General features: G+C 33.4%; 2 protein-coding genes and 1 long non-coding RNA gene across 15 annotated transcripts in view; 2 read left to right on the top strand and 1 right to left on the bottom strand.

Moving 5' to 3' along the window:
• Positions 1-58: 58 nt before the first annotated feature.
• Positions 59-4,081, top strand: LOC105339026 (cys-loop ligand-gated ion channel). Its single transcript, XM_011444425.4, has 8 exons — positions 59-214; positions 1,026-1,148; positions 1,357-1,551; positions 2,101-2,346; positions 2,604-2,759; positions 3,002-3,181; positions 3,419-3,466; positions 3,822-4,081. Exons 1-8 carry the CDS (start codon positions 191-193, stop codon positions 3,957-3,959), a joined length of 1,110 nt encoding a protein of 369 aa, XP_011442727.3. The 5' UTR covers positions 59-190; the 3' UTR covers positions 3,960-4,081.
• Positions 4,082-5,315: 1,234 nt separating this feature from the next.
• Positions 5,316-6,761, top strand: LOC105339025 (uncharacterized). Its single transcript, XR_010710969.1, has 2 exons — positions 5,316-5,923; positions 6,388-6,761. It is a non-coding gene; the product is annotated as an uncharacterized lncRNA (long non-coding RNA).
• Positions 6,762-12,004: 5,243 nt separating this feature from the next.
• Positions 12,005-25,531, bottom strand: part of LOC105339022 (ras-specific guanine nucleotide-releasing factor RalGPS1) — a 33,124-nt gene continuing 19,597 nt past the window's right edge. For 9 of the 13 annotated variants that reach the window (XM_066076001.1, XM_066076005.1, XM_066076003.1 and 6 more), the window contains 16 exons: positions 19,311-19,424; positions 18,948-18,998; positions 18,632-18,715; positions 18,398-18,487; positions 18,170-18,262; positions 17,839-17,962; positions 16,671-16,802; positions 16,192-16,285; positions 15,785-15,973; positions 15,389-15,555; positions 15,166-15,229; positions 14,870-14,981; positions 14,470-14,562; positions 14,180-14,285; positions 13,815-13,906; positions 12,005-13,671 (listed from right to left, as the gene is read on the bottom strand). In XM_066076001.1, the coding sequence (XP_065932073.1) occupies positions 13,642-13,671; positions 13,815-13,906; positions 14,180-14,285; positions 14,470-14,562; positions 14,870-14,981; positions 15,166-15,229; positions 15,389-15,555; positions 15,785-15,973; positions 16,192-16,285; positions 16,671-16,802; positions 17,839-17,962; positions 18,170-18,262; positions 18,398-18,487; positions 18,632-18,715; positions 18,948-18,998; positions 19,311-19,424 (1,635 nt within the window). In that variant the 3' untranslated portion in view covers positions 12,005-13,641. Of the gene's footprint in view, positions 13,672-13,814; positions 13,907-14,179; positions 14,286-14,469; positions 14,563-14,869; positions 14,982-15,165; positions 15,230-15,388; positions 15,556-15,784; positions 15,974-16,191; positions 16,286-16,670; positions 16,803-17,838; positions 17,963-18,169; positions 18,263-18,397; positions 18,488-18,631; positions 18,716-18,947; positions 18,999-19,310; positions 19,425-20,371; positions 20,973-21,286; positions 21,473-23,333; positions 23,814-25,531 lie in introns of those variants that run through there. The other 4 variants (XM_066076013.1, XM_066076014.1, XM_066076011.1 and 1 more) reach the window with 4 other exon arrangements.

Here is a 25,531-nt window from a genome sequence, read left to right as displayed (position 1 = left end):
AATTCAAGCAAGTTGGGCTGTCAATATAAGAATTTAAATGGTCGATTTCAAAATTGTTGTTGGTTTAGATACTGTTTAAAATCAATAATCATTTAAAACCAATCATCCGGAAACATACTGATTGTGAACTTTGTCAATTAATACCGGAGGAAAGGGTGGCCTCCAAAGTGTCGTCTGCTACTGCCAGAATATGGAAACCACAAATTCATTAAAGGTAATATTTTTTAACGTGAAATATTATGTAAACTGAATTTTGATTTATATACATGTAAGGATCTCTCTTTTTTTCTGCAAGTACTCTGTAATTGTCATTTTAACTTGTACTAATGGTCGTAACATATGTGATCTGATCAGACTATAAATGAAATTGCGAAACGTGAGCCATTATTTCCCTGGCGTTGAGCATATCTAGAATATTTGATCTACTGTTTGCAATTAAATGCATTTATTCTGTTTATGAACCTCAACATTTTAAACTACAAAATCCCTTTAAAGCAAGTCTTACATTAGAGGCAGCTGCATATGTTTACTTTTCGTATTTGTATTGAAAACAAGAGAGCCCATTTCGAAAGTAAACGGTCATAATATAAGAATCATTTTTATATCAACATTAAGATTTAACAACGCTATGTAAATGTAGCTATTGAAATGAAAATATTTTCCGAAAACTGAGGGAACGTGCTTAGAAAACAACGGATCCTTGATTTAATACTACCAGACCCGGGGCCAAAGAATTGCCTGAAGAGAAAAACATTTTTAAGTGGTTTAAAACAAACTACATCTTGCCACTTTAACTTAGTACCATGCACGTTTTGATGAAAGGTATCTTTTGTACAGTTGTTTTCCAATGGTGAAGTTTTAATGTTCACTGAAGAAAAGGGATGTGTTATGCATGTCCAGCCTGGAAGTGAATTTTAGAAGCATACACCTTTACTAAGAGTATTTCCATATCCATCAATAATTACCAAAAAAAAAAATGAATAAATTCTCTTTTTTCAAAACTAACTTTGATATTCTCTATATAGAAGACGGTATATGTCCGGATGGTCTTCATCCGAATGGACAATGTGGAAACTCTCAAGGAACAGTTTGATGGGGACGTATACTTCAGGGCCAGATGGCGGGAACCCAAACTAGACAACCTTAAGGTCCAACCGGCGAAATTCTTTTCTACTGATTTTAAAGCTCTCTAACTGAACTGCTTTTTTTTTTAAACAGACGTCTTCTTAAAACAAAAGAGATTCATTGTCATTACTAAACACTTAAAAAATTTTCTTTTTATAACCGAAAATTTAAGTTTTGACATTCAATTGCTGACTTGGATTTAATTTTAACCATTAACCAATCTTTTCATAGGAGAATCAGCCTGTGGACCACAGAAACTTTTGGAACCCAGCAATACAAATCAGAAACAAGGTGTCCGAGAAATTCTCCAAAACATGGTACGAGGTCCTCACCATTGATGGAGAAGCCTACTTGGTTCAGAAATCTCGACAGATTGGGACGTTTGCGGAGAGATTAGAACTCCATGATTTTCCTTTTGATTCACAAGTAAGAGGTGCATGTAAGGAGGTGCTATCTACATAGACCTGTACACTCTAGTTCACTGATAAGATTTCAAGGCTAATCCAACGTTCATTTCATTTCATATTTTCAGAGGACCAATTTATTAGCATCCGAACTTAATACATACCATTTCTGTGCCATCCATCTTAACCTTTTTTTGTATAATAAAAAATACATAGGGCCTAATTGTATTTTGAAAATCCAGTACAACTGGCGATAGTAATACAGTACCAATTAACTTTTTATGAAAAGGTAAAATATAATCTTTAACATTATAAGATCAATAACTCTCAGTTAAATACATTTACAAACAGTGTTTTTTCTCTCAAATAATGGGCAGTTCAGTTGCACATCTTTTGGAGAGAGAAAAAATTACTTTACTTTAATTAATATGCAAAGAAGCGTATATCGCCTTTAACATGTTTAATTAAAGTAAATAATTAAAGTAAATAGCGAGAAAACTATCGTCCCATCAATGTTGACAAGTCTTGGTGTTTAAGTGTTCTCATAATAATGCCGGTTATTTTTATTTAGCCCCTCAATGTATGTTTCACGTCCTCACTGCCTGAGTCTGAGCTGGAGTTGGTACCGGACACAGTGAAGCCGAGTGAGATAGGCGTGTCCTGCTACATCCACGCCCAGGAGTGGGACCTGGAGCCTTTCGTGGAGTCGGATACCTCAGTAGCCGCCACCGAGGAGGGCTACAGTCCTATCCTTAACATCCGGGGACTCGCCAGCAGGAAATACTCTTTTTTCATATGGAATATCATCATAATTATGGTAACTTTACCCCCCTTCCCGAAATCAATAAATGATTTTCGAGTTGCTGCCCTAGTTAATACGCAATTTATCCAAGCTAGAACGAGGGGCCCTACAGTTTTTACATGTACATGCACTACGTATTCAAAGATTATGGATACATGTATCATGAATCAAGGATAATTCTTTTTGCATACCATTAGAATTTGCAAGAATCGTGTAACTAATGCATGTCATAATACACATATTATGTACAAATAAAACGATCTCCTTTTCAGACATTGATTGGTTCGCTACCATTAACTACGTTTGCAATTAACCGGAACAACCCCCAGCGCCGCCTACTGTTGGGGTTCATCTTGGCTCTGACTGGAGTGTCCTTCCGATTCATGGCTAACCAGAGTATACCAAAGATACCGTACCAAACTCTCTTAGTGAGTATATTAAATGATCCAGAAACATAGAAAAGTCAATTTTGTTTTTTTAAAGCCTCTTCTCTTCACAAATTTAACTGAAAGACCGGTGTGGACTACAGTTAATGCTCATCAAAATCATCATGTGAAATGACCATTCCATGCAACTGTATTTGTAACCCCTTATATATGAAGGTAGAAAATACTGTTCACTTTCTGATCCGTGTTCCCTCAAAAATATGTCTTTATGTCATCTTTTTCAGGACAGATACCTATTAGTCAGTATGCTGTTTAACTACTTGGTCTGTATTTGGCATATCATCGTTTCTCGCTTTGAGGACGATAGTGACACGCAGGGTACAATGGACCTATATGCTTTCATTGCAACTGTCATCATCTACATCGCATATCAACTCGCATTTTTAATCGTCGTAGTCGTTAAGGTATCAAACAAAAATAAACATGGTTTTTAAACCTTAAGAGTATTTTGTAATCTTTTTAATAAAGAATTAAGATATGCCTTCTTCTGCAAGTTTATTGACACAAATAATATATATTTATAATTTACATTGTATTTTTTTAATGTTTAAATAAAGAATAGATGTATTAGTTACTGTAGCTTGTCTTGGATTTTAAATCAATATCTATTAGAATTAATATTTTTACTTCTGATTTTACAGATTTTATTGAAACAACGAAAAATTAAAGAAAAGGTACAAGTTTATCAGGTATGCAAACCTAATTTTTACCCTAATGCAATTATATTTCAATTTCAAACAAAAAATAACAAATCATATATACATGTGTATATTTGCTTTTAAAATGATGTCAATCAACTGTGCATATATTTAAACCTTTATTTGGGTAGCATTTTTAAAAATACTGTATGCTGCAATACATATTGACTATAACAAAGCTCCGATTTTATTTTCATAATGTTAAAAGTAATATTATGATGCCACTATGTTTTGATTGAGTCTGTATATACGAACTTATTAAATTTATGTTAATTATTTAAAAAAAATTTAAATTCAATCTGTATACTATTAATGATGATTTTCTTTATTATTTGTTTTTTTTTAGACAAACTTGGAAAACGCCAGTAATGCTGTCCAGGTCAAGAATCCCATTAAAGTGAACAAACTACAGAAAAGACAGACTGTAGCCAAGTTTTCACATCTTATTCTCAAGTCTTCCTACGAAAAAGAAAAAACAGAATAGACTAATGGACGCAAATATATGATAATACCAAACTTTATTCCAAGTTTTTATGTGTCTTTATTTTTCTATTGTTAACTATATTGAAGTATATTTTTGTTGTTTAAAATAAAATATCAGAAATATTTCGAGTAATATTTTTCTTAACCAGATTTATTTAAATTTGAATATATTTGCAATTCTGTTTAGTTTTCATTTAATAAGTTTATTTTAAATAAGCCTAGGGAATGTTAATCATTAATTAAAGTATTGGATATTTGGTAGTTCCTTTTTATTTTTAAATAAAAGTACAATGTATATGATCTGTATATTTGACACGACTCGCTCTTTTAAATTAGTTTAATTCATTATAGTTAAAATGACAAACTTACAGAACCTTTACAATTTTTAAAGTTTTTATTTCAAAACACAACTTTGATTTTATTTTTAAATAGAAATGTTAGATAATGATATTTAAACAGCTTTAAATCATTATTTCCAAGTTCTTTCGAGTTTATAAAGCTGTGTTGATAATGAAAAAATAATTAAATTATTACAGAAAAACTTTAAAAGATCAAAGGAGGAAAATATATTTTTTCTTACTTGTTTGTCTTAATTTTCACCTTTTTAAAAGTTATATCCATTTATAGGAGATAAAACGATGATGATGATGATGATGATGGCAAAATAACATCTATAAATGTCAACAGCTCAGTTCGACTAGCATATCGCTTGTTACTCACGTGCACACAGGGTGATAAACAAAAATTCTTCCCCGATAATTAGCTGATTAAAGTGTAGTAAATTGCAAAAAATTCCAGTCTGATAGCTACAGGTGCTAAATCGTGAGTTAGACTTAACAACATTGACGTCACCAGCTGATGGGCGCCATTTTATCGACACCAAAGTACATAGTTAAATCACTATTTCAATTTAAAAACTTGAACGTATCACTCCACATTCTTTTATTAATGATTATTTGATATGGATAGGTAAATAGTTAACTTCATATTTCCTTCAAGTGTTGCCTTCTTGTCATCAATCGCCTCCCTCAAAACACATATGATAAATACATCACCATGTTAGAGGCAACCGGGGGTTCTTGATTTGAAATAACAAACTACGATGTACATATTTAAATCCATGTTTATAAAATTGTGTTATTTTACATATTTATTCTTTTTTCTATGGAGAAATGAAGAACTTCTTTATTATGATTTTTATTTTAAGTAGTTTGTGAGCAGTTAAATTTTCCACTTAAGGTAATTTTATAAACTTTCTTTAGTGAATGTGCTTATCGGATATTTGCGTGATATAAATATAAAATTTTTAGTTTTCAAGCAGTTTGTTTTCATTGTTAGTCTACATATTGTACGAAATCTGCACTTAAAACTTAAGGATATCATTTTTGTTGTTACTGAAGAAGTTGCTGTTGAATTCATTGGAGTAGTTGTTTATTGCAGTCGTTGTGTTTATTGTAATACGGTGATTGCATTTGCAATATTGTTGTTGTTGCTCCTGTTGTTATTTGATTGTTGTTGTTGCTCCTGTTGTTATTTGTTTGTTGTTACTACTCCAGTTGTTATTTATTTGTTGTTACTTCTCCTGTTGTTATTTGTTTGTTGTTACTACTCCTGTTGTTATTTGTTTGTTGTTACTTCTCCTGTTGTTATTTGTTTGTTGTTACTACTCCTGTTGTTATTTGTTTGTTGTTGCTACTCCTGCGTTGGTGAAGACTCTTCGTTTAAAAAAAAAAAAAAAGAAAACTGTATAGTCTAAACGTTGCTACAGTTTCAGTAGATCCCTATGTCGAGCCCCAGCATTCAGACCCTTCCACCCTACCCTGTTTAACCTCTGGACAATGCATCTTACATGGATATTAAGCTTTTGTTAATAGGCGTTGTGCCTCCTTTATAAAAGACGAGCGTTGGACTTGGAACTCACGCAATTGACAGTGAGACTTCTATCAGACCACCTCTTCACTACAGGTAATAGTGATTTGCAATTGTGTGGGCCTCTTTTAACCTATATAGATTACTTGAAATGTAACCTTCAGTACAAGTGTGGAGTTAGCATTGTTATGTGAGTACTGTTGTAAATGTATATCATTTGTTTATTAGCATTTATTTAGTCCGTCATCTCTAATGCGAGGAAAAATTATCGCCCGGACAATTAATTACCTTGAAAAAAAAATCAACCATTTATTTTATTGCTGCTATTTGTTTTAAATCGTAGTATTTGTTTTGATAAATATTGCTTTACTGTAGTATAAATACAGTGTGCAGAATTAGTGTACTAAGTAAACTATTAGGATTTTCGTATGCATTAGCAATGTTTTCAACGTCCATACATCTTGAAACGCACTTACCGCAAAGATCGGCATTTATGTATTAACATACTAGCAGCTGAATATCTGAGAGAGAAAAAAATGAATGTTTTTTTATTATTTCAGAAATCAGTAAAGATGACTTCTGTGCCTTATCATTGTGTGGTGATCTTGTTACTCAGTCTGTTTGTCATCGCCGAAACTTTGCCATTAAACCCCAAAACAGAGAAACTCAATAGCAAACAGAGTCAAATAGATTCATCATCAACCAAAATAGGATCCAAAAGCCTTGTAGCAATGACGTCACAGAGTGAGACTCGTTCGGATCCCTCCGACTCTGTGACAATCTTTTGTCCAACTCAGAAATGCATCGAACAGATAAAGCTGTTCATCGCCAGTCATCCGAATGAAGGGTTGGTGCTCCTAGGGGGACGATGGTAGCATAGACGATCAAAATTGTGCTCGAACTTGAAATAAATATCCTTGGGAATCTCAACGTGTTCACGACATTGTGTTCATTTTATTCAATGAAGTTTCATCTTGTTTTCATCAGTGAATTATTTGTTGGCATTTACATTATTTTTCTAAAAAAAAAAAATAAATAAAAAAAGGTATTTATTGCTTTTTAATGATTTCATACAACTTTTTTCACGAAAATGAAATAAATGGAATTACATGTAGAACAAGTCAGTAAAACGTCTTTACACACATAAAACAAAAATCTTCGGTGTTTAGATTCAAATCAAGTTTATTATATGCTTCATTTAGAAATTTGGAACTGCTTCATATCCGCCCGGAATAGTCCTGTTAAGAAACGCCATAAGTTCTCGGCATTGTTCTGCGCTACATAGAACTGTAACTGAAGACCTCTTAGCCGGGTCCAATATGGCGTCTTTGGAATCTGAAACTCTGTGGCGCGGTTGTTCATATAAATTGCGTTTTAAGAATCTTTCGGCGAGGGTAGGTGTTCGTTGTGGGTGATAATTCCTTTGGTACTCCTGGGGCCATGGTTCGTAGGCATGGAGTAGAGATGTCATTGTTCCCATGAGAAACAGAGCAATTGGTAATGTGGACGCCATTTTGCTGCTAAAAAATATTTTTTTAAGAATTCAATACTACAGGGGTGCGTTTTACAAAAGAACTTACGACATACGACCGAGTTAATGAATGCTAATTAATCACAAACTAATCAAAGTTTTATTCTCATGGCTGTAGAATATTATTATGGACATCAGAGTTGTTGTATAAATATTTATTGGTCTAAAACACAATGAAACAAATTTTGAAGTTTTTTGTCAACTCCACTTCTGAAACTTAAAAAACTGATATGTTAAGAAAGGTAATGCTTAAAAAATATTGATATCGACGAAGTCTAGTCTATAAAGTATATTTCTTGTATTTTTCACACGGCTTATAAAATTGTATAATCTTTTTTATTTTGAATTTTTTGAATGTACGAAAGCGTTCGCACGCAAACGAGGAACTTTTATACGATTATATATTATCATAAATTATTATATATCACTTTAGTTGTTGCTAAAAAAAATATTTTAAATTTTAGTAATTGGAATTGTGATAATCTATTTGAAAATAAACAAATTGAAATATCTTTACTATTTCTGTCTTCCGACTAAAAAAGTTTAATCAAAAATTTACATTTGAATTTTTTTTTTCTCTTTTAAGAATTAATCTTATTTTCAAAGATCTTAATTAAATAAAGATTGGACGTCCACAAATTATTTCAGATATGTATTTAATTTGGGTTTTAATTTTTCAGCTACAACATCTAAAGCCTAATTAAAATGTTTAATTTTCAACCATAAAAAAGAGAATTATTTCAAAATGTTAATTGAAATAAGAATGCGTTAAAGTATATTTTACGCAATTTTTAGTACTTAACCCGTTTTTACATTTTCAAAATATAATGTCACAAGAAAATGTTTAAATATCTGCACATACATTCTATTAAAATTTGCTCATAAAAGGCTATTCGAATTGCAACAAATAGATGAAAACTAGTTTTGCGTATAAATGTAGTTGAATTAAAACGAGTTTGAAAAGAATTTCAGCTAAATCAAACTAGGACATAATTTTTTTTTAAATCATTTTCTATACGAAAGAAGTTTCCTTCTCAACAAAATTTACTTTGTTCCGTTTTCTGTTACCTTCAATTATATTTATATTCCTTTTATCCATATTCATTAAAAAAAAAACAATCTTTGTGTTAAAATATATTCATACTTTAGTTCAAGGACTATATATTTAGAAATCCTCCGTTTTTTAATAGAATTCTAAAATCATATCAAGTTTTAGAAATGGACACATTTTTACATAAAATGATAATGTCTGTTCACAATTTATTTATTCATTTCATTATTTATTTATTGGTTTTCAAAATGTGTGCAAACCTGTACACAATTTTATTATATGTTAAAGTCGAGGTGTTTCAAACTTACCTTGCAAACTTAAAATCCCTTTCTTCGTTTTTTTAAAAACTAATTATTGACATCAGAGACATAAATAACATCTCTGTTTACATGTTCTTGTTTTGTTTGCCAACTCATGTAGTTTCATTTATTGCAATATGAGCTGTATTTTTTTTAGAACTTTATTATGCTGCAAAAACCTGCTGGTGTGATAAGACTGCATATAACTTAAACTTTTATGATAAATAAGAATTTAAAAAATCATTAATTTTTGTCAAAGGAAATATTTCTCTAGTAAGGAGTATGTAGCAAATCATTTTTTGTACAGGACGACAATAATTCAATTTTGCTCCAAATAAGGCTTCTTACCGGCCTTTTCCACAAAAATATGGCTAACAGAAATTGAAAAACCATGATATTTTTGTCATTTTAGTAGAAAATAACATTTTAGTAAAAAAAAAATTCAATATGAAAAATGGAGCTCATATTACTTTAACTTGCGTACCTTTTTTCATCGAATTTGAATCTTGCATTGAATACTTCATGAATAAAAATTCGATTTTGGTCTTGTTATTAGCAAATTAAATGAATTTAGAAAAATTACAAATGCAGAGTATATGTGACATTACCTGAAGCTCTGAGATTCTTGATCCGTGAGATTAGGCCCTCATTCAGACCCCCCTGTCTTTTATATACACCCCCGTCTGCATGGTCATTTACAGAGAGGGTTGTCCAGAAAGCCCGAGTGTTGTAAATGATGTTGTTTCTCTTTCATTCTAATTGCGTCGGCGGAAAATTCTCTCCAAATTAACCCGTTATCATTGTGTTTTAAGGGAACAGTTTCCAAATATAAACTTGGCGTGAGCAACCCAGGGTTAGTATTTGATGTTTTTGTTGAATTTGAAAGGTTGTTTAGCTTAGATGATGTTCTATTGGCACTCAGATTTTTCTATTTGTGGTCTTCCAAAAGCTCCTTGTTGGTTTTATGCCCTTTGGTTGTAAGCTACGCCTTGTTCAAACGCTCACGAGATGGTGTTGTGGGTTTTGGGTGTCGTGTGTTGATGAAGTTATTGTGACTTAGGAAATGTCATGATTCCCGATAACTTGGAATTTAACAGAGATTATGAGGTTTGCTTTAAGAAAATCTATCTTGTTCTCTCTCTCTCTCTTGTAGGAAGTTTTTATCAGTTTAAATTTTGATCAAGATTGTGTTGGGCAGTGCATTGAATATGCTGTTACTTTTATAGCTCGACGCAAACAAAAGTACTAGTACTCCCTTTCATCATTTTTTTTTACACTTAGTTGTTTGTCCTATGTATACAATAATAATTAGTTGTTTGAATCTTAATCACTTTCTACAGAAGGCTTACTGAAGGGTTTTCAAAACATTTGGGACAATTTTCTCAAAGAAACTTAATTATCAATGAGAATTGGTCGAGCCTCAAACTGAGCTATCTTTTAGGGAGACGTACAGACCAGAGCAACTGTTGTTTACGGGGGGGGGGGTTGGTTAAGATTTTTTTAAAAATCCATTTCATGGAAAGCATATACCGTGCATCGCAATCTAACTCGGTAACTTTTGAGCAGTTGTCCGATTCTCTATCTAATGGCCGATGGCAAAGTTAAACATGGAAGTCTGTTGTTAAAAGGTCAACTAAATTTTGCAATGTATTTTCAGAAAAAAGAGTCAAGGAACATCGTAACTGTGCAAGGCACGTGTGATTAACAGAATGATACTTGAGAAGACTTTTTTGAATGCTTATGTACTAGTTAGAAAAATCGAACTTAACTTTCCCGCGACCAAACTTTCCCGTGTCCTTCTTATCCGTTAAGGTCAGACGCGACCTATCTTCCATTTTTTCTATAAAAAAAAATTCTGTCTCCACAATTTGAAGATTTCCACTTCGTAATTTCATAATTATATTTTTATGTAATATGATTCATTTTTTATTTAGATATAAAGTGTTCAAATGAAAATGTAAAGTATGGCTTTACTTACATGTATAAGCATTCAAATGCATTTTGCATGCTATTTTAAGGAAAATTCAAAATATTCTAGCTCCGAAACGAGCCAGGTAATATACCCTGAATTTTTGGGAATTGACAGGTTTAAATGTTAATAAATAAGGAATAAAATATCAAGGAAAATTTTATAAAATTGAGGAACGTCTCGTCTGTCCTTAATTTATCAATTTTGATATTGTACCGTGGCAAGTAGATTGTTTATTAAGACAACATTTTCACCGTATCAGCCCTATCGGCTCTTAATTGAAAAACGTTTGATTATCATAATTATTCAACCTCAACCCGTTATGCTTCGGATGCTGCACGTGACATGCAGGTATATATTTGGGTCTTCCATATCATGATCAAATTTTCAGGAATGATACACCTGAGGATGTATGTTTCTGATGCTTAATGTGACCCATGTTTTCTGGACGAATGAACAGGTTTAATCCTCACGTGCAGTTCTCATCCCAAAGCAAAAAAAAGGGCCACCCTGAGCCTTTAAAGGTATGATGAATCCACGTAGGGGTACATAAAAACCGCCTATCATCAGTAACTATTGATCATGTCCACGCCATGACCGCTGGGCTGATGCAGTACTAGTCCTGCCTCAGATACTGTAAACGATCCACTTTTTTGTGGGTGCATACATACATGTAGTAACTACATTTTTAAAAAGGAGCAGTTCTTGTTTCTTTGTATCCGCATGTGTCTTGGAATACGCAATACCGGCGATGCTTTGAATTTTGGGAGATATGCGAAACAAATCATGTTTCAAAAGTTGAAAGTACAAATTGGTGGCCTTGTTCTGGTTGTTTTAAACAGTTCAATTCAACCAGCACCTGACATCACAGGGACCACTATATTAAGTCTCTTATTTTATACTAATTTCTTCGAGAGATAATTACACATTGTAAATATTTTCTGATAACTTTTTGCAAGAAACTAAATGCACATGAGAAGTGTGGTTATGAATGTGTAAATATGTGTATATTTCTCTCTCTATCTCTCTCCACTTGTCCTTATCCTGATTAATGGCCTACATAAATTTATCTCTATATGACAGTCCCCACCCACATAAGTGACTTATTGTCCATCACAGATTTGAGCTTTTTATCTACAGAACAATACTGTGAATATCTAAGTGTTTCTTTAGAGTATTAACCAAAGCTTTAGACTACAATCGACTGCATGGTCTGTGTTCATCCATCTACAGGGACTCCAGATAGGAGATTTAAGGACCAACATCTGTACAGTTATCTTCATATCTGACACAAACACACTTCAATAGCAACAACATAACAAAGAAAAATATTTAAACTGTTTTTATTTTAATCATTTTTATGCATTTTTCATATTTTTGTATTAGCATTTCATAATTTTATCATAATGAAAATGATGTAAATGGAAATGACAAAAATGATAATAGAGTAAAACAGAGATTATGCTGAAGAAATACTGCACATAACCACTCATATAATACAGCAATGAAGATCATTTTGGTTTTATTTTATGACATATTAATATTTTTTTTTTACCATTAATGGAAAAAGATATCTGAGCAACCATATTCCAAGCAAAACATGTTATTGCACATTTTTTCTACTGTTTTTCATTCATTTTCTAAGAAATAATTTTTTTTTCTTATTAGCACTGCAAGCATCTTAGAAAACAAATAACAAAGAGCACAATCCCCCAAAACTTTCTGCATTTTTTTCCTCCTATTTCTCATAAAATATGTAGCACACAAAATCTACACAGATAAAAAGCCTCTATCCTACAAGTAATTTAAAAAATATATACCTCATCGAGTCATTCCAAATATTTATCTCTAATTTGGCTTTGTCTTAAATCATGAATATTTGCACCTCCATAAAAATAATTGTGCAGCCAAGAAAAAAAAACCCCACATATGGCGTTATAATTTAAGCTTGTAACACTCGATCATTCTAAAATTCAGTCTCTTAAAGAAATAGCATTCAGATGAACATATATTATGTTTGTCTAAAAATAATTTTTTTTAGGTAAAAAAAGAATTAAAATTTACACCTCTTACAGTATTGACACGTCAACAAACATTAATTATATGACATAGTTAACATAACCGACTAGGGACCTCTTATCAGAGGTTAACAAAAATAATCATGTTATTGCCGTTTAAAATTGCATTGATAAATATGATATTGGGGTGTTAAAGTTAAGATGCAGTGGCAGTCATCTCAGTCAGGTACTTTTATACTTGATTAAGTCAACTTACACTAAGAACAGAATTGTGTATAGGGATTCATACGTTACTATAGCTTACTCATGATCTACTTCAGCATGAAAGAGTTATTATGGAAACAGATTATAAAAAAGAAAAAAAAACTTTTTTCTTTGGAATGTTGAAAAACAACCATAGATTGAAGACTAGATTTAACAAAAAAAAAAGGTCAAGTGTTCCATGGAAAATGAGTAAGGAATGTGAAAACCGACAGAGACTATGGCAACCTGTTGTTACGTTTCCCCCCGTTTCAGGCATCACTGTGGGGATAATGCTTCTGTTCACTGCCTTGACAACTTGACTTGATTTTGCACCTCATTTCATGGAATGTCCGGTCAACACGACCACTGCTTGCTACATCTTGCTGTGATTTTACACACACCTAGAGGGACAGAGTATTTCTATCCTCAACACCACACAGTAAAGGACTTTGGCACAGAAGGGTTTTGGTTTTTTTTGTAGAATGTTCACAATCAGTTAAACTGTTCTTATTCCTAACTGTCCTTTGGCTACAAGGGAACCTCTAACTATGGGTGGCCCCAATGAACTGAGCCAATCGCTAAGCACTGGAACATTGCCAAAAACGGCTGGCACAGAATCTCCTTTGGCAAATTCACTGAGCATCTGTCAAGATTCCTTGAGATCCAGAATATCACAGGTGAACCTTTCGTGGGATTGGGACAATCAGTCAAATGACATCAGATTTGCTGGCGTCTGAAAGAGGTCCACAAAAAAACAGGGTTAATTTGAAACTCAAGATAAATATCAATGCTACAACACTTTTGGATAATGGATACATTTTTTTTCACATTTTAAATTTAAAATGACAGCCTTAGAATTAAGAAGAATGTGTATACCTGCTGTTGATATCTCTTTGCAGCTTCATTCAGATGTCGACACCACACCAAAGCTTCTGCTTGGGACCCTGCTCTGAACTTGTAAACATTACCTAAAAAACAGACGAACAATCAGAACAAATTAAATTCCTCCTTTCTTTCTTTCTTTACTGCATGTCTTACATTTTTCAAATCAAAATAAAGTTAATTAATCAATACCAGTCTCTTTTTTAACATACTAGTATGTGTAATTGCCTTATTTTGTTTGGATTACTTAACGTTCAGGTGTTAGATTTGTTAAATCTAACTAAAAGGTTTTTTTCATATTTAAATACATGTACATATCTTCTTGATTATATAAACTTGAAATCTATGGAACATCCTACCTTTCATGGGGTCGGACAACTGGAATGCATCTGGATGTAAGGGACTGTCTCCCATGATTACCATCCAACCAACCACTGATGTCATCTTACTCGGCTCTGTCTTAAACTGGAAGAAAAAACAAAGAAGTTGTTATTCATATTCAAATTACCTTTTTTATGAAACTATACTTATAGTAATTTTTATTTTTTTTTCTGTATATAGAAATGGTGTTAAAACATACATACAGAATCAAATTGGATATGTCATAGTTAATGATATTCAAGAAGAGTTGTATGAAAAGAAAACTTACTGATGCTCTGTCGTTGCCTCGTAAGGATTTATAAGGGTAATACAGTAATGAAGTTCCCCATAATGCCACCCAATACTTTGTCCAAGCACTAACCTGCAAAACAAGAGGTGAAATGTATGACTTATGAAGAAAACAACTTTATTAATGTTTGAATAACTATATAACTATTGTCAAGTACTAAAAAAATTTATGTCAAAGTATTTATTACCATCAAGTTCAAACAAAAAAACCCCATGAAATTCAAATAACCATGCAACAAAACTCTTTTGTCTTAATTGTTTATTATCTCCACGTACAGAAATTACATCCACTGGTGCTATTGATTTTGTACATCTCCTTGCAACATGATTACAAAATAATGCATTGTTAGTACATGTACTGTATAAGAGGGTATACATACTAAAGGTTTTTTCCCATCCTTGAGTATTGTTTTCCTTTGTAAGCACCCTTCACATGTTATACTTTGTTGGAAATTGCTCAGATCTTCAGGTGTGAAATCTCTGCTGTACATTCTGTAAAAAGCAAATGAAAGTAGGGTTAGTCTTTATAAAATCCTGTTCTAAAAGTTTAATATATTCTATAACTTTAATATATTCTATAACTATAATATATTCTATAACTTTAATATATTCTATAACTTTAATATATTCTATAACTATCACGATTTAAGAAAGAGTTATCCCTCTTTTTACTTACATTTTATTTTGGGACTCAAAATCCGAGATAGGAAATACTAAATCAGTGTTAGCCTCGTTGTTATCTGTAAAACAAAAAAACAAAATTTTTATTGCATTTTCATTGCATCAATTTTCATATAAAAACCTTCTGAATATTGGTAATCATTTAACATCTGAGACTTTGTGTACATTGAATAAGAATAAATTTTTGTGTTTTTCTGGGTCGTTATTGAGATACTGACCAGGAAGAATTTTCCCACAGATGGAGCCATCACTGGAAGCACATGGGGACTCTTCGAGGACACTGTCGTCTAGCAAATGGCGAACCCCTTGAATGTAGGGAGCGGTCGTTTTTGATGGAAGACTAAAGGTTTTCTCTGCACTTGACTTCTGTCCATTACTCATAAAACTAAAAAAAAAAAATATGAATTTAAAAAAAGAAAATAAAGAAATAAAGATATCTTAAAGGCAGTAATCTATTTCTTGAAATAGTTATCATGTTGTAGTCTATCTATCAAAGATTGACAGACATTTAATGCTAAAATTTAACAGCATTTTTCAATCCATTGTTGCGGAAAAACATTTTGGAGTTCTGCAAATCTGTAAATAAATTCATTTACATGTATGTATGATCTTACTTGGCATTTAAGCTTTTGGTTTTCCTGTGACATGGCTGGAATTTGGATGAGGTGGATGTGAAGCTGGGAGTGTGAGCTATGTTGCGGGGCTCACTGGAGGGGGAAGGTGGAGCCACCGTGATCTGCACGTCTTCTTTGGATGTGGAGAGATGAGGACCTTGAAGTGGAGGCTCCACTCTTAAAGACAATCTGTGAAAAAACAGTCAACTAAATTAGGAATCTACCCCTATTACTACTCACTGAAGCCAGGATTACACTCTAAATGACAACCAGTGGAATTGCAGTCAACAAAATTAGCAATCTACATGCATTATCATTACCCTATTGCAGTACGCCGATTCAATATTTAAAATCTTGTAAAAAGTATAAATATTTCTTTTTCCAATAATGAGGCCAGTGGGACTTACTTGTAGTTGTCATCCTCTACGAACTTCTGTAACTCCTCAATGTACCTCACAGACTTAAGGTAATTCTGGACGTGGTCAAGTATTGGGAGTTGATCTAAAGGAAAACAGAAATTAAAATCCATGATTGTCTGTTTATGGAATGGAATTCATACTTAAAACGTTTTGAGTTGCTTGGAGTGACAGTGTTAATTTCCACATGTGTTTCGCTATTCAATGCTGGTAGTTTGCTTTGGATGATAAAGAAAATTGACCATTTAAAGGGGGATAAAATGACAATTTTTGACTCTTAACAACATATTACATGTGATGCAAAACATTTTTGTGTGAGAAATAATCATAAAAATAATAATCAAGAGATAATCATTCCATAGTGTCACCATGTTACACAGGCACCATGCATCAGTATCAGAAATATATAAACATGGGCTGATGGCCTTCATGTTTAATCATTTTGGATTCTGAAGGCAACTTGCTCTCACCATAACTGGACTGTTGGTATTCTGAGATGGTTCGTAAAATGTTGTTCATCTGCAGTTTGCGAGTGTGGGATTCCATGCCGCCCGAGTGAGGATGTGCTACATCTATGTAGATCAGATCTGACAGATATAGACCTGTAATGCAAGGGAAAAAATTCTTATAACATTGTATCAAACAGTCTCAGCATTGTGAGATTAGTTACAAACATCAAAAAACATTTCTCAGCATTTTGTTGTACCAGGTTATATACACTTTTCAGTTGTCAACTTCAATTTGTTCAAGTCTTTTCAACTGTTGTGCTTCTTATAGATTCAATTGTCAAGATTTAATGAATATCTTTTATATCCTATATGAAACACAAAGTATATTAATCTATAATTTTAAGTTCTTGCAGAATGTACTCCAACAAAGGCTTATATCTATAAACATGCCAAATGAGAGGGCCAACACAAAGTCTAAAGGAGATTTCTCCATTAGGCGAGAACTCTTCACATCAAAAGCTCTAGGGTTTTTACAACCTTATTTACCAGCATAAATTCAAGGGTGCAGTTGAAGCAAATCAAAATACACTTAATTTTTCATGCTAATGACTTTGGCAGATGTTTACGATATTCCAGTATGCCTTAAGCTCATATCATGAGAAAGCCCACTGTTAGCATGTCAGCTTTCCACAGGGGATTTTTCTTTCTTTAAGATTCCGTTCCAACCACCCACCAACTGATTATTTATGCTTATTATACGCTATCAAAAGAATCCAGTTTTACTTCATACACCCAGATTTCACGCAGTAAAATAATGCATTCAAGCAATAAAGAGCACTCAAAAGTAATTTTTCTTTTCTCTCCCACACATATTTCAAAGAAACTTGATAAATGTCTTCATGCAGATGTTTGCTATTCATATAGACAGAAATATCATCTATCATTTTATTGGGAGAGGCATAATTTATCCCTTCAACAGTTTATTTTCTGCATTTCATATTTTAAAGTAATAAATCCTGGTTGGAGTTCTTTTATTATTTTTTCTAATTTTTTGGTCTCCCTGGATGCAATTGATCATAATTTGAAACTGCAGTTGTTTTAGGTAAAAACTTAAGCTATTTTTGTGGTCAATTACCCACACACTGTGGACAGTGTAGTACAAAAGCTACAACAGTACATGGTATTGTACCTAAATATGGTATACAGGGCAGCTTGATGATGTCCATGTGGTCCCGTAACCTCTGTCTGTTGTCATTCTCAGAAAACAGGTCAGCCATTTTCTCATAGGTTGATTTGTCTTTTCTTGACAACATCTAAAATTCAAAATGAATGGTTAATAAAGCCAGCCATTATCTCATAGATATCTGTCTTTTCGTGACAACATCTGAATTTAAAAATGTATGATGAAATCAAACTTCAACACCAACACCCAATCACCCCCCCCCCCCCTTGAAAAAATATGAATGACACAAATACATTGAAACTTGTATCCACACCAGTCCTTTATCTATTAAACTTACCATCCATGTTTTGGACAACCGAAAGATAGCTGCACTTTGGAGAGCTGAAATAACTGCCATGACTGCATGGAGGTTGTTTAGATCTAAGAGTTTCTGGAAAACAAGAGAAAATTTTCACTTACTTCACATCAAATCTCTGTTCAATTGGTAAAAATGACTCAAAATCATATTCAAGTCCTACACAAAGGATGAAATATCAATAATGTACAAAGAAAGGGGGATTATTACCTTAGCAATCTTTATAAAGTGAGCGAGTACATCTGCTCTAGTTTTTACGGTTTGACAGTTCAAAATCTCTTGTTGTACCCAGAAATTCACCTGCAATAAACACAAAAACTTACATATAGGTCTCTTTCATAATAGGAATGAAAATTGGAAATGTAAAGTCAACACTTAACATTTAAAATATGGTACATGTATTACTATAGGTAGGTTTTTTTTTCAGTGCGTCACAGTACTTACATGATTGAAGCGCCTTGTAAATGCTACAACATTTGGAGCTTTGATGAGTTTTTCTTTTGTTGTCCATGCACATGAAGTCAGTTCCTGTGAAAGAGAAGCATCAAAGTCATTACATTAATTGTTTTTGTGGCACACAATTGAAGTAAAAAAAGTTGATGATCAATAAATTGAATCAGCATGTCCACCTAATAAAATGATGGAATTTTTCGTATAGTTTGGCTATACTGTTCTACATAATAATTGTGGTTACTGGCATATGACACCCCTCCCCCCCTTTTTTTAGAAAATCATTTTTACATTATTAACCATGTCTTACCTCTGGCTGAATGGACTTAAAAACAGGCAGATCCATTAAGGTTATCTGGCTCTGTCAAAATAAAACACATGAGATTATGAGTGAAACTTTGGAAATTAAATAATTTTTTTCAAAACTGTTTTTACAACTTGTATTTTTATTATTTTACAAATTTTACATATTCAAACTCATAGAATTTAGAACATGTCAATTTTTTATATAACAGGTAAAAGCCAAGTCTGAGATCTCATTAACAATTTAACCATGAACTTTCTAACATCAAAAGAAAAATCTGACATGACTGCAGGCACATTAAGACCCACTTTCATTTGAAGTTGAGCTTGTTTGCTCAAATACTAAGTATACTTAAAAGTTGATTCTTACTGCGAAATCGTCCGGTGACACTCTCAAAATCTCGAAAACGACAGCATCGTAGCTCTTCATTCGAGGGAGACTCGACCGCCTCTCTAGGGACTCATCACTACTATGGCTTATACCCTGAAACCAAACACATTAAGATGCAATGAAATGATCCAGCTACTATGGCTTATAGTCTAAAACAATTACCGGTGAAGCACAAAAAGATGCAATGAAATGATTCAGCTACTATAGCTTATACCCGGAAACAAAACTTGGAAAGTGTTGCTTGTATCCTGGAACATAATTTACACTGGCAAGAGCAAGGATAAGACTGCAGACCAGATCAAAAGAATGCTGGTAATGGATTGTCATCTGTAATCTACATCACCTGTACTTTGAAGATTTGGCAGTGTGTGTATCAAATGATGTGTCATTCTCTGAATTTCTTTTATCGAATCAGATGTGATAAGTGAAGTCTAAAATTGCCATCCAAAGCTAGACAAATGCAGCCTTAAATGTACACAATTGAAAGCCAATTTGAAAGCTACAATTAAAGCATGCTAGTAGATTTGAAATTCAAATTTGAAAGCTCTATATAGAACTGTAGATTAGAACTGCAGTGCAAAAACTCATTGAAAGACCTCTTAACTGGGTTTATCGACAATGTTTCAAGTGTGAATGTGAATAAATGGAAATTTTCACTTCCCTCAACATAAAACTTACTTTTTCCCATTAAAATTCACATAATTAAAATGAAATAATTATCAAACCAATTGCTCTTTAAGGTTTGCAAATATACAATGAAATCAACTTTCCAATTACAAGGCGAACTAATATATTGATCAATAACCAGAAAAATTGGCATTAAATCTTACACTTGGCAGGCCATTTGATTGTGTAACCAACGGGTATGATCATAAAAAGTTGTTTTACTTTGACTAGAAAGAACCAATTGTAAAATCCATCACCATTACAGAGATTTAATTCATAGCTCTTATAACAAAGGTGAAGTATGAGTCATTTATTGTGAAAAAGTCTCAAATTTATGAGACGCTCTCATATTACCAAGGAAATACGGTATATACCTTTCTTGTCTCTTGGGTCGACTTTCCCATCCCGCAAAATAAACACAACAACATCTTTTAGGTTCAAAAGTCAGAAATTGTGAAAATAGAACACAGCTTGCATAATACAGACAGGATATCGATTGTCTCGCATTTAAATATCCATTTTTGAGTGAATAACTTGGGTAATAAAGTACACTAACAGACTCTACAGCTGTTGAAAATGTACCGTTCTGTCAAACTGGGACTTTTATAAACTGAAAATAATGACGAGTCGAACACATGAGTAATATCCATGATGGTGTCTAAATACACATCGCAGGTATTTTTCGATCCAAATAGAAGAGGTAATTTCCAGACGGAACAAGGTCTCCTCAATCCCCGGGTAAACACAGTTTTCAAATCCTTTCTGGGCAAGCGGCCAATGCCAGGCACCCTTGCAGCTTTTCAGGGTATTTAAACGGACCAATAGTAGAAGACAATGCTATTGACTGGGATCCCTAGAGAGCTTTATGGTAGGTGTTGATCCTTCCATCCCTCTGTCGTTACAGTGCACTGTGTCCTCAATGTTCTAGGTCAACAAGACCAGATAACTGTATACTACCAGACAGAAACAACCTTTCCCTCAGCAAAGAAAAATATTCCCCCTGACATTTATGTTATAATAGCATATCTTGGATTGCAAGAAGTGATCTAAACAAACTCATAATGTGGTAGTGCATGTATGAAAACGATAGAGAATTGCCATTTAAAGAACTCAATAATGTCAGATGTCAATGGTAATAAAATTTAACTAAACAACAAAATTGTTAAATTGTGTGTTTTTCACACTCTGAATCAACACAAGCAGCTAAATCAACTACGGGGGTATTGTCTATAAGACCCCCCTCCCCAGCAGGGCACTGTCAAACAAGCCCTGAGCTTATATTAGCTTACTTTGAGGATCCTGGTATCCTCTCTTTCAGAATCTGTGGATTGTCGCCTTGTACACAGGAGACTCAAAACACCACATGTTAAGTTCTTCATCTGAACCACAAGAATTTAAATCTCCTTTGTCTCTCAGAAATTAGGAGTTTTCCTTATAACCCTTTCCTAGCTGTCACCAGTGGTTATATAAGAATAAACAGCTGGTAAAGTCCATGCAAAACAAAACGGTAACCTTCTAGTTTCAGTTTCGGTAGTTAATATGTTCTATTCAGGACACCTTGAAATTTAAACTTAGATACTGAGTAATGTACATGTATATATACACAGAGTACTGTGAGCAGACACTACAAAACACGTCCAATGTCAATCAATTAAGAGACAATATGCGATATCAAACAGCACCGTTTGAGGTTTAAAACACATTGATCAAATAATGTCTGGCTCCTCAACATAACCAGCTGATCACTCAGTTTATAACAGCATTTACTCTCCAACATATGAAATTTATTATCAACAAACATCTGATCCGAACAATACATTGACCTTTTGACTAGGTTATAATATTTTTCAGATAAGCTCAATAAAAAATAATGGAGATCATCAGAATCTGTTGGCCTTCTTTCCAGATAAGGTTGACACTACACACATCTTATCACCACGTGTGTTCATCAAACACTTATTTTTACAGCACAGTGCGATAATGTTAGAAGGTCTAACTGTAGAACCCGGGCAATCGTACAATATATGATGACGTCATTGCCATCAAAACCTGATGTCAGAGATAGAAGGTGGTATACAAGATCCTGACATTAAGATCAGTGCCCTGTGATCGTTTTCTGATACAGATGGTTCCAAAAAGAAGCTGTCAAATGATTTCCAGTACAGGCAACTCACCTGCACTAGCTGACAAGATATTGAAACATCAATTCAAAATAATCGGTCTTTTACGGAAGGAATATGAAGTAAACTGAGATGAAGATGAAAATCTTCCAATCGAAAGAATTCAGCACACAGAATTAACATAATGTCTATAACATGTAAATAAGAAAGGCTGCTCTACATTCACTGACATTTTAAAAAATATATTATACCCTGGTACTTCTCTTATGAAATATTCATTTGAGGATTAATTTATTTTCAAATTCTTTAGTTTTAAGTCTCAATTTAACTATTAAATCGGGATTTAGAACAATTACATGCAGGTCTTTTTTCACTTGACATAACTGATGAAGAATTGCTTTATTTAATTTGCATCATATGCATGATTTAATTTATCACGTGTTTGTCTCAAAATGAGGTTAATATCTCTCATGCAATTATAATTTTTTAATATTGAAATGATGATGTCACAATTACTTTTATGCATTATACTTTTGAAATGATGCTAGTAGGGTCTTTTGCATCAAACCATGGATGCATGGAACCAAAAAGACGTACAATATTAATTGTTTCAACATGTGATTGAAAAAAATCCAAACTTTATGATTTAAAGTATAGTATATATTCAGATTTTTTCTATACTTTATTCATATCATGTAGTCAAACTTTACCCCCCCCCCCCCCCCCACTTCCATCCTCTTATATGCCATGTTGAGTGGGTCATATGTGCAAACTCCATGTGGCACATCTGTTGGGAATTAGGCTGACCATGTAAGAAGATTATGAGGCTTACACAAGGAGGGGTTAAACAAAGCTTAGGAGTTCAGTAGTGGGTCAAAACAATGCCTGTATATACACACAGGAAAGATTAAATATCCATCAACAGTCACACTACTTTCAGATAAATGCTCAAGTATGAATTTCCTTTTTATTTGTGCATAATAACACAATGTATAAACAAACCATAATCTTCTTTTCAGATCACCTATTTTTAGCATTATAGATTGAAATATTTTTCTTTATCCATTTTTGCATATATTTAAATTTATGTTTCAATTTCAGACCTGTGTAAAATATCACATATACAATTTGCAGTGCACTTTCCCATAAACTTAATGATACAAACTACATACAAAAAAATCTATAACAAACCCACTTATTATCCTATATTTCTCACCTGTTGCCTTCCCACTGTCATTCTGTTCAATATCTTTCCCAGATTTCGCCAAGTTTCACAACAGGTCAAGTGTCATCTACCCATCAGTATATCCACTTCAAAAATTCAAATCAGGTCCAGAACAAAACACAAAATCAATATGGTCACTCTCTTCAAGAGTCTCTTCAGCAAATAATCCAATTCCTCTCACAGCTGCCCAAATTCTGGAGTAGGGAATTCTAAAGGTGTGATCACTCTACCTTCCCCTGATCACCCACAGTTAAAATTTTAAACTGTCCCACGGTATGTGACCTATTTGAAGCCTTCACAGGCAGTCATCCTTGCGTGACCTAGATAATCCAGTGTAAACAAATATTGAGGGGGGGAATGCCAGAGTCAGCCTCAATCTGGTGTTGGATTCTCCCAGTCAGACAATGAAACTGAGGCCACTCAAAGGAGATCAATAGGAGGCTACTCCAAGGGGATCAAACTGACCACAAATGGCTTCTCCAAGTGATAAGGAGATATTCACAGTATGCAGCTCAGGGTTTGGTAAAGACAGTCAAAGCATTAAGCAGGTTTCCCCTCAGGGAGTTTTGACTCCAGTGATAGATTAACTGTAATTAACAGATTATCCTTTTCTTGTGGTGTGAGGGTAATTAAGTGGTCTCTGATCATAGAGTAATGATTGTCCAATTATTGCACTTACATGACAACAAAGGTGGTAATTTGGTTATATACACAAAACCTGTGCTGGAAATTTGGGCTAAATAAACACACATAAAATTCACTAGTCCTTGGTAAATTGACAATTTGATTACAGCCATCAAATTTTATTGATTTATCTATATCAAATAAAAATCAAAAGTTGGCAATACATAATCATATTGATTTTTTTATATCTTTATTTTATACAGACCTAGTTTAATATATGCTTTGTGCATGCCATATTACTATTATACTCTGTCCTGAGTTTTTGCTTCCACCACTTTTTGCTTGATATTTCAATAATAGTAAATACCTTTGTGCTCAAACTACGTTCATCCACTAATATAAAAAATGTCCAGATTATCTGTTTTGAAACGCCCCCTCTACCGCTTCAGGTTTCAATACACATCCCGAAATTGAAAGTCTACGGAGATTTTGCATTGCAACAGCCATTAATAAGCCCGGATGATAACGTTAAAAAATTGCGCGATGTATTCCGAGTGTATTCCGAATGGAGAAAAGATGTAAACATTCCCCATTATAAATCTCCGTAAGAAAATTGTTTTCGTTCCTGTGAATTTTTCTGAGTGGAAAGGGATAATTGTTCAATGAAGATATCTTGGATATATTCCCTTTTAACGATTTCAACAGTATTTCTTTCACAGGTATGTGTAATTTTATTAAAAATCACCAAAAAGCGATGGAAGCAATAACTTGGGACAGACTATAGTCTGTAATTTATGTTTTAAAAAATTTGACAATCTAGCTTTAAGATCATGAACATCACCACCTTGATTATGGTGTACTTCATTAATTTATACTTTTTTTTGGTTTGGGGGGGGGGGGGGGTTAGGGAATTGCAACAAAACATAGAGATACAGTTTACAGCGAAGAATTTAAAATATTTTATAAGACACACATACAAGCAAATGTAATTGAAAGAATGTGGTCAGACAAGTGTATAATAGCTAGTAAATAAACCCAGGTGTGTGGAAATTAGGGCCATACATGTACCTTTAGGGCATGTATGGGGTCAACCCAGAGTTCACAGGACAACCTATTCAATAAATAATAAGATGTCAACACCCCTTGCAGGTCTCCATGTTTTGCTGGTGGGGGCCCTTATAAATTATTGTGTCCCAGCTGAACCTGGTCCATGTATATGCCATGTAGAATTGCAATACACATGTGCATGATCACCAATAAATAATAACCAAATCTAAATAAAGATAATTAAACCACTGTATGCAGGGGCAGTCATAGGGCATATATGTCATGACTATACATATAAACTAAGGCTGCATGTTACTGGCCGCCTTAATGGATTTCATAAGCATTTACAAAGTGGACACATCCAAACTCATAGAGAGTCCATAAGTATCTGACTGACAAAACAGGAAAAACTGTAAAGTAGTTATAATCATGATGCAGGCACACAAATTGTCTCTCTGATGTACCTCAAGTAGACTGAAGATGCTCACGGAACACACTCTGCTTACAGTCTTCGTTTG

The sequence above is a fragment of the Magallana gigas genome, chromosome 2, assembly GCF_963853765.1.
Source record: "Magallana gigas chromosome 2, xbMagGiga1.1, whole genome shotgun sequence".
In the NCBI taxonomy this organism is placed as follows: Eukaryota; Metazoa; Mollusca; class Bivalvia; order Ostreida; family Ostreidae; genus Magallana; species Magallana gigas.
The sequence above is the reverse complement of the archived record's forward strand: the minus strand, read 5'-3'. Positions and strand labels throughout refer to the sequence as shown.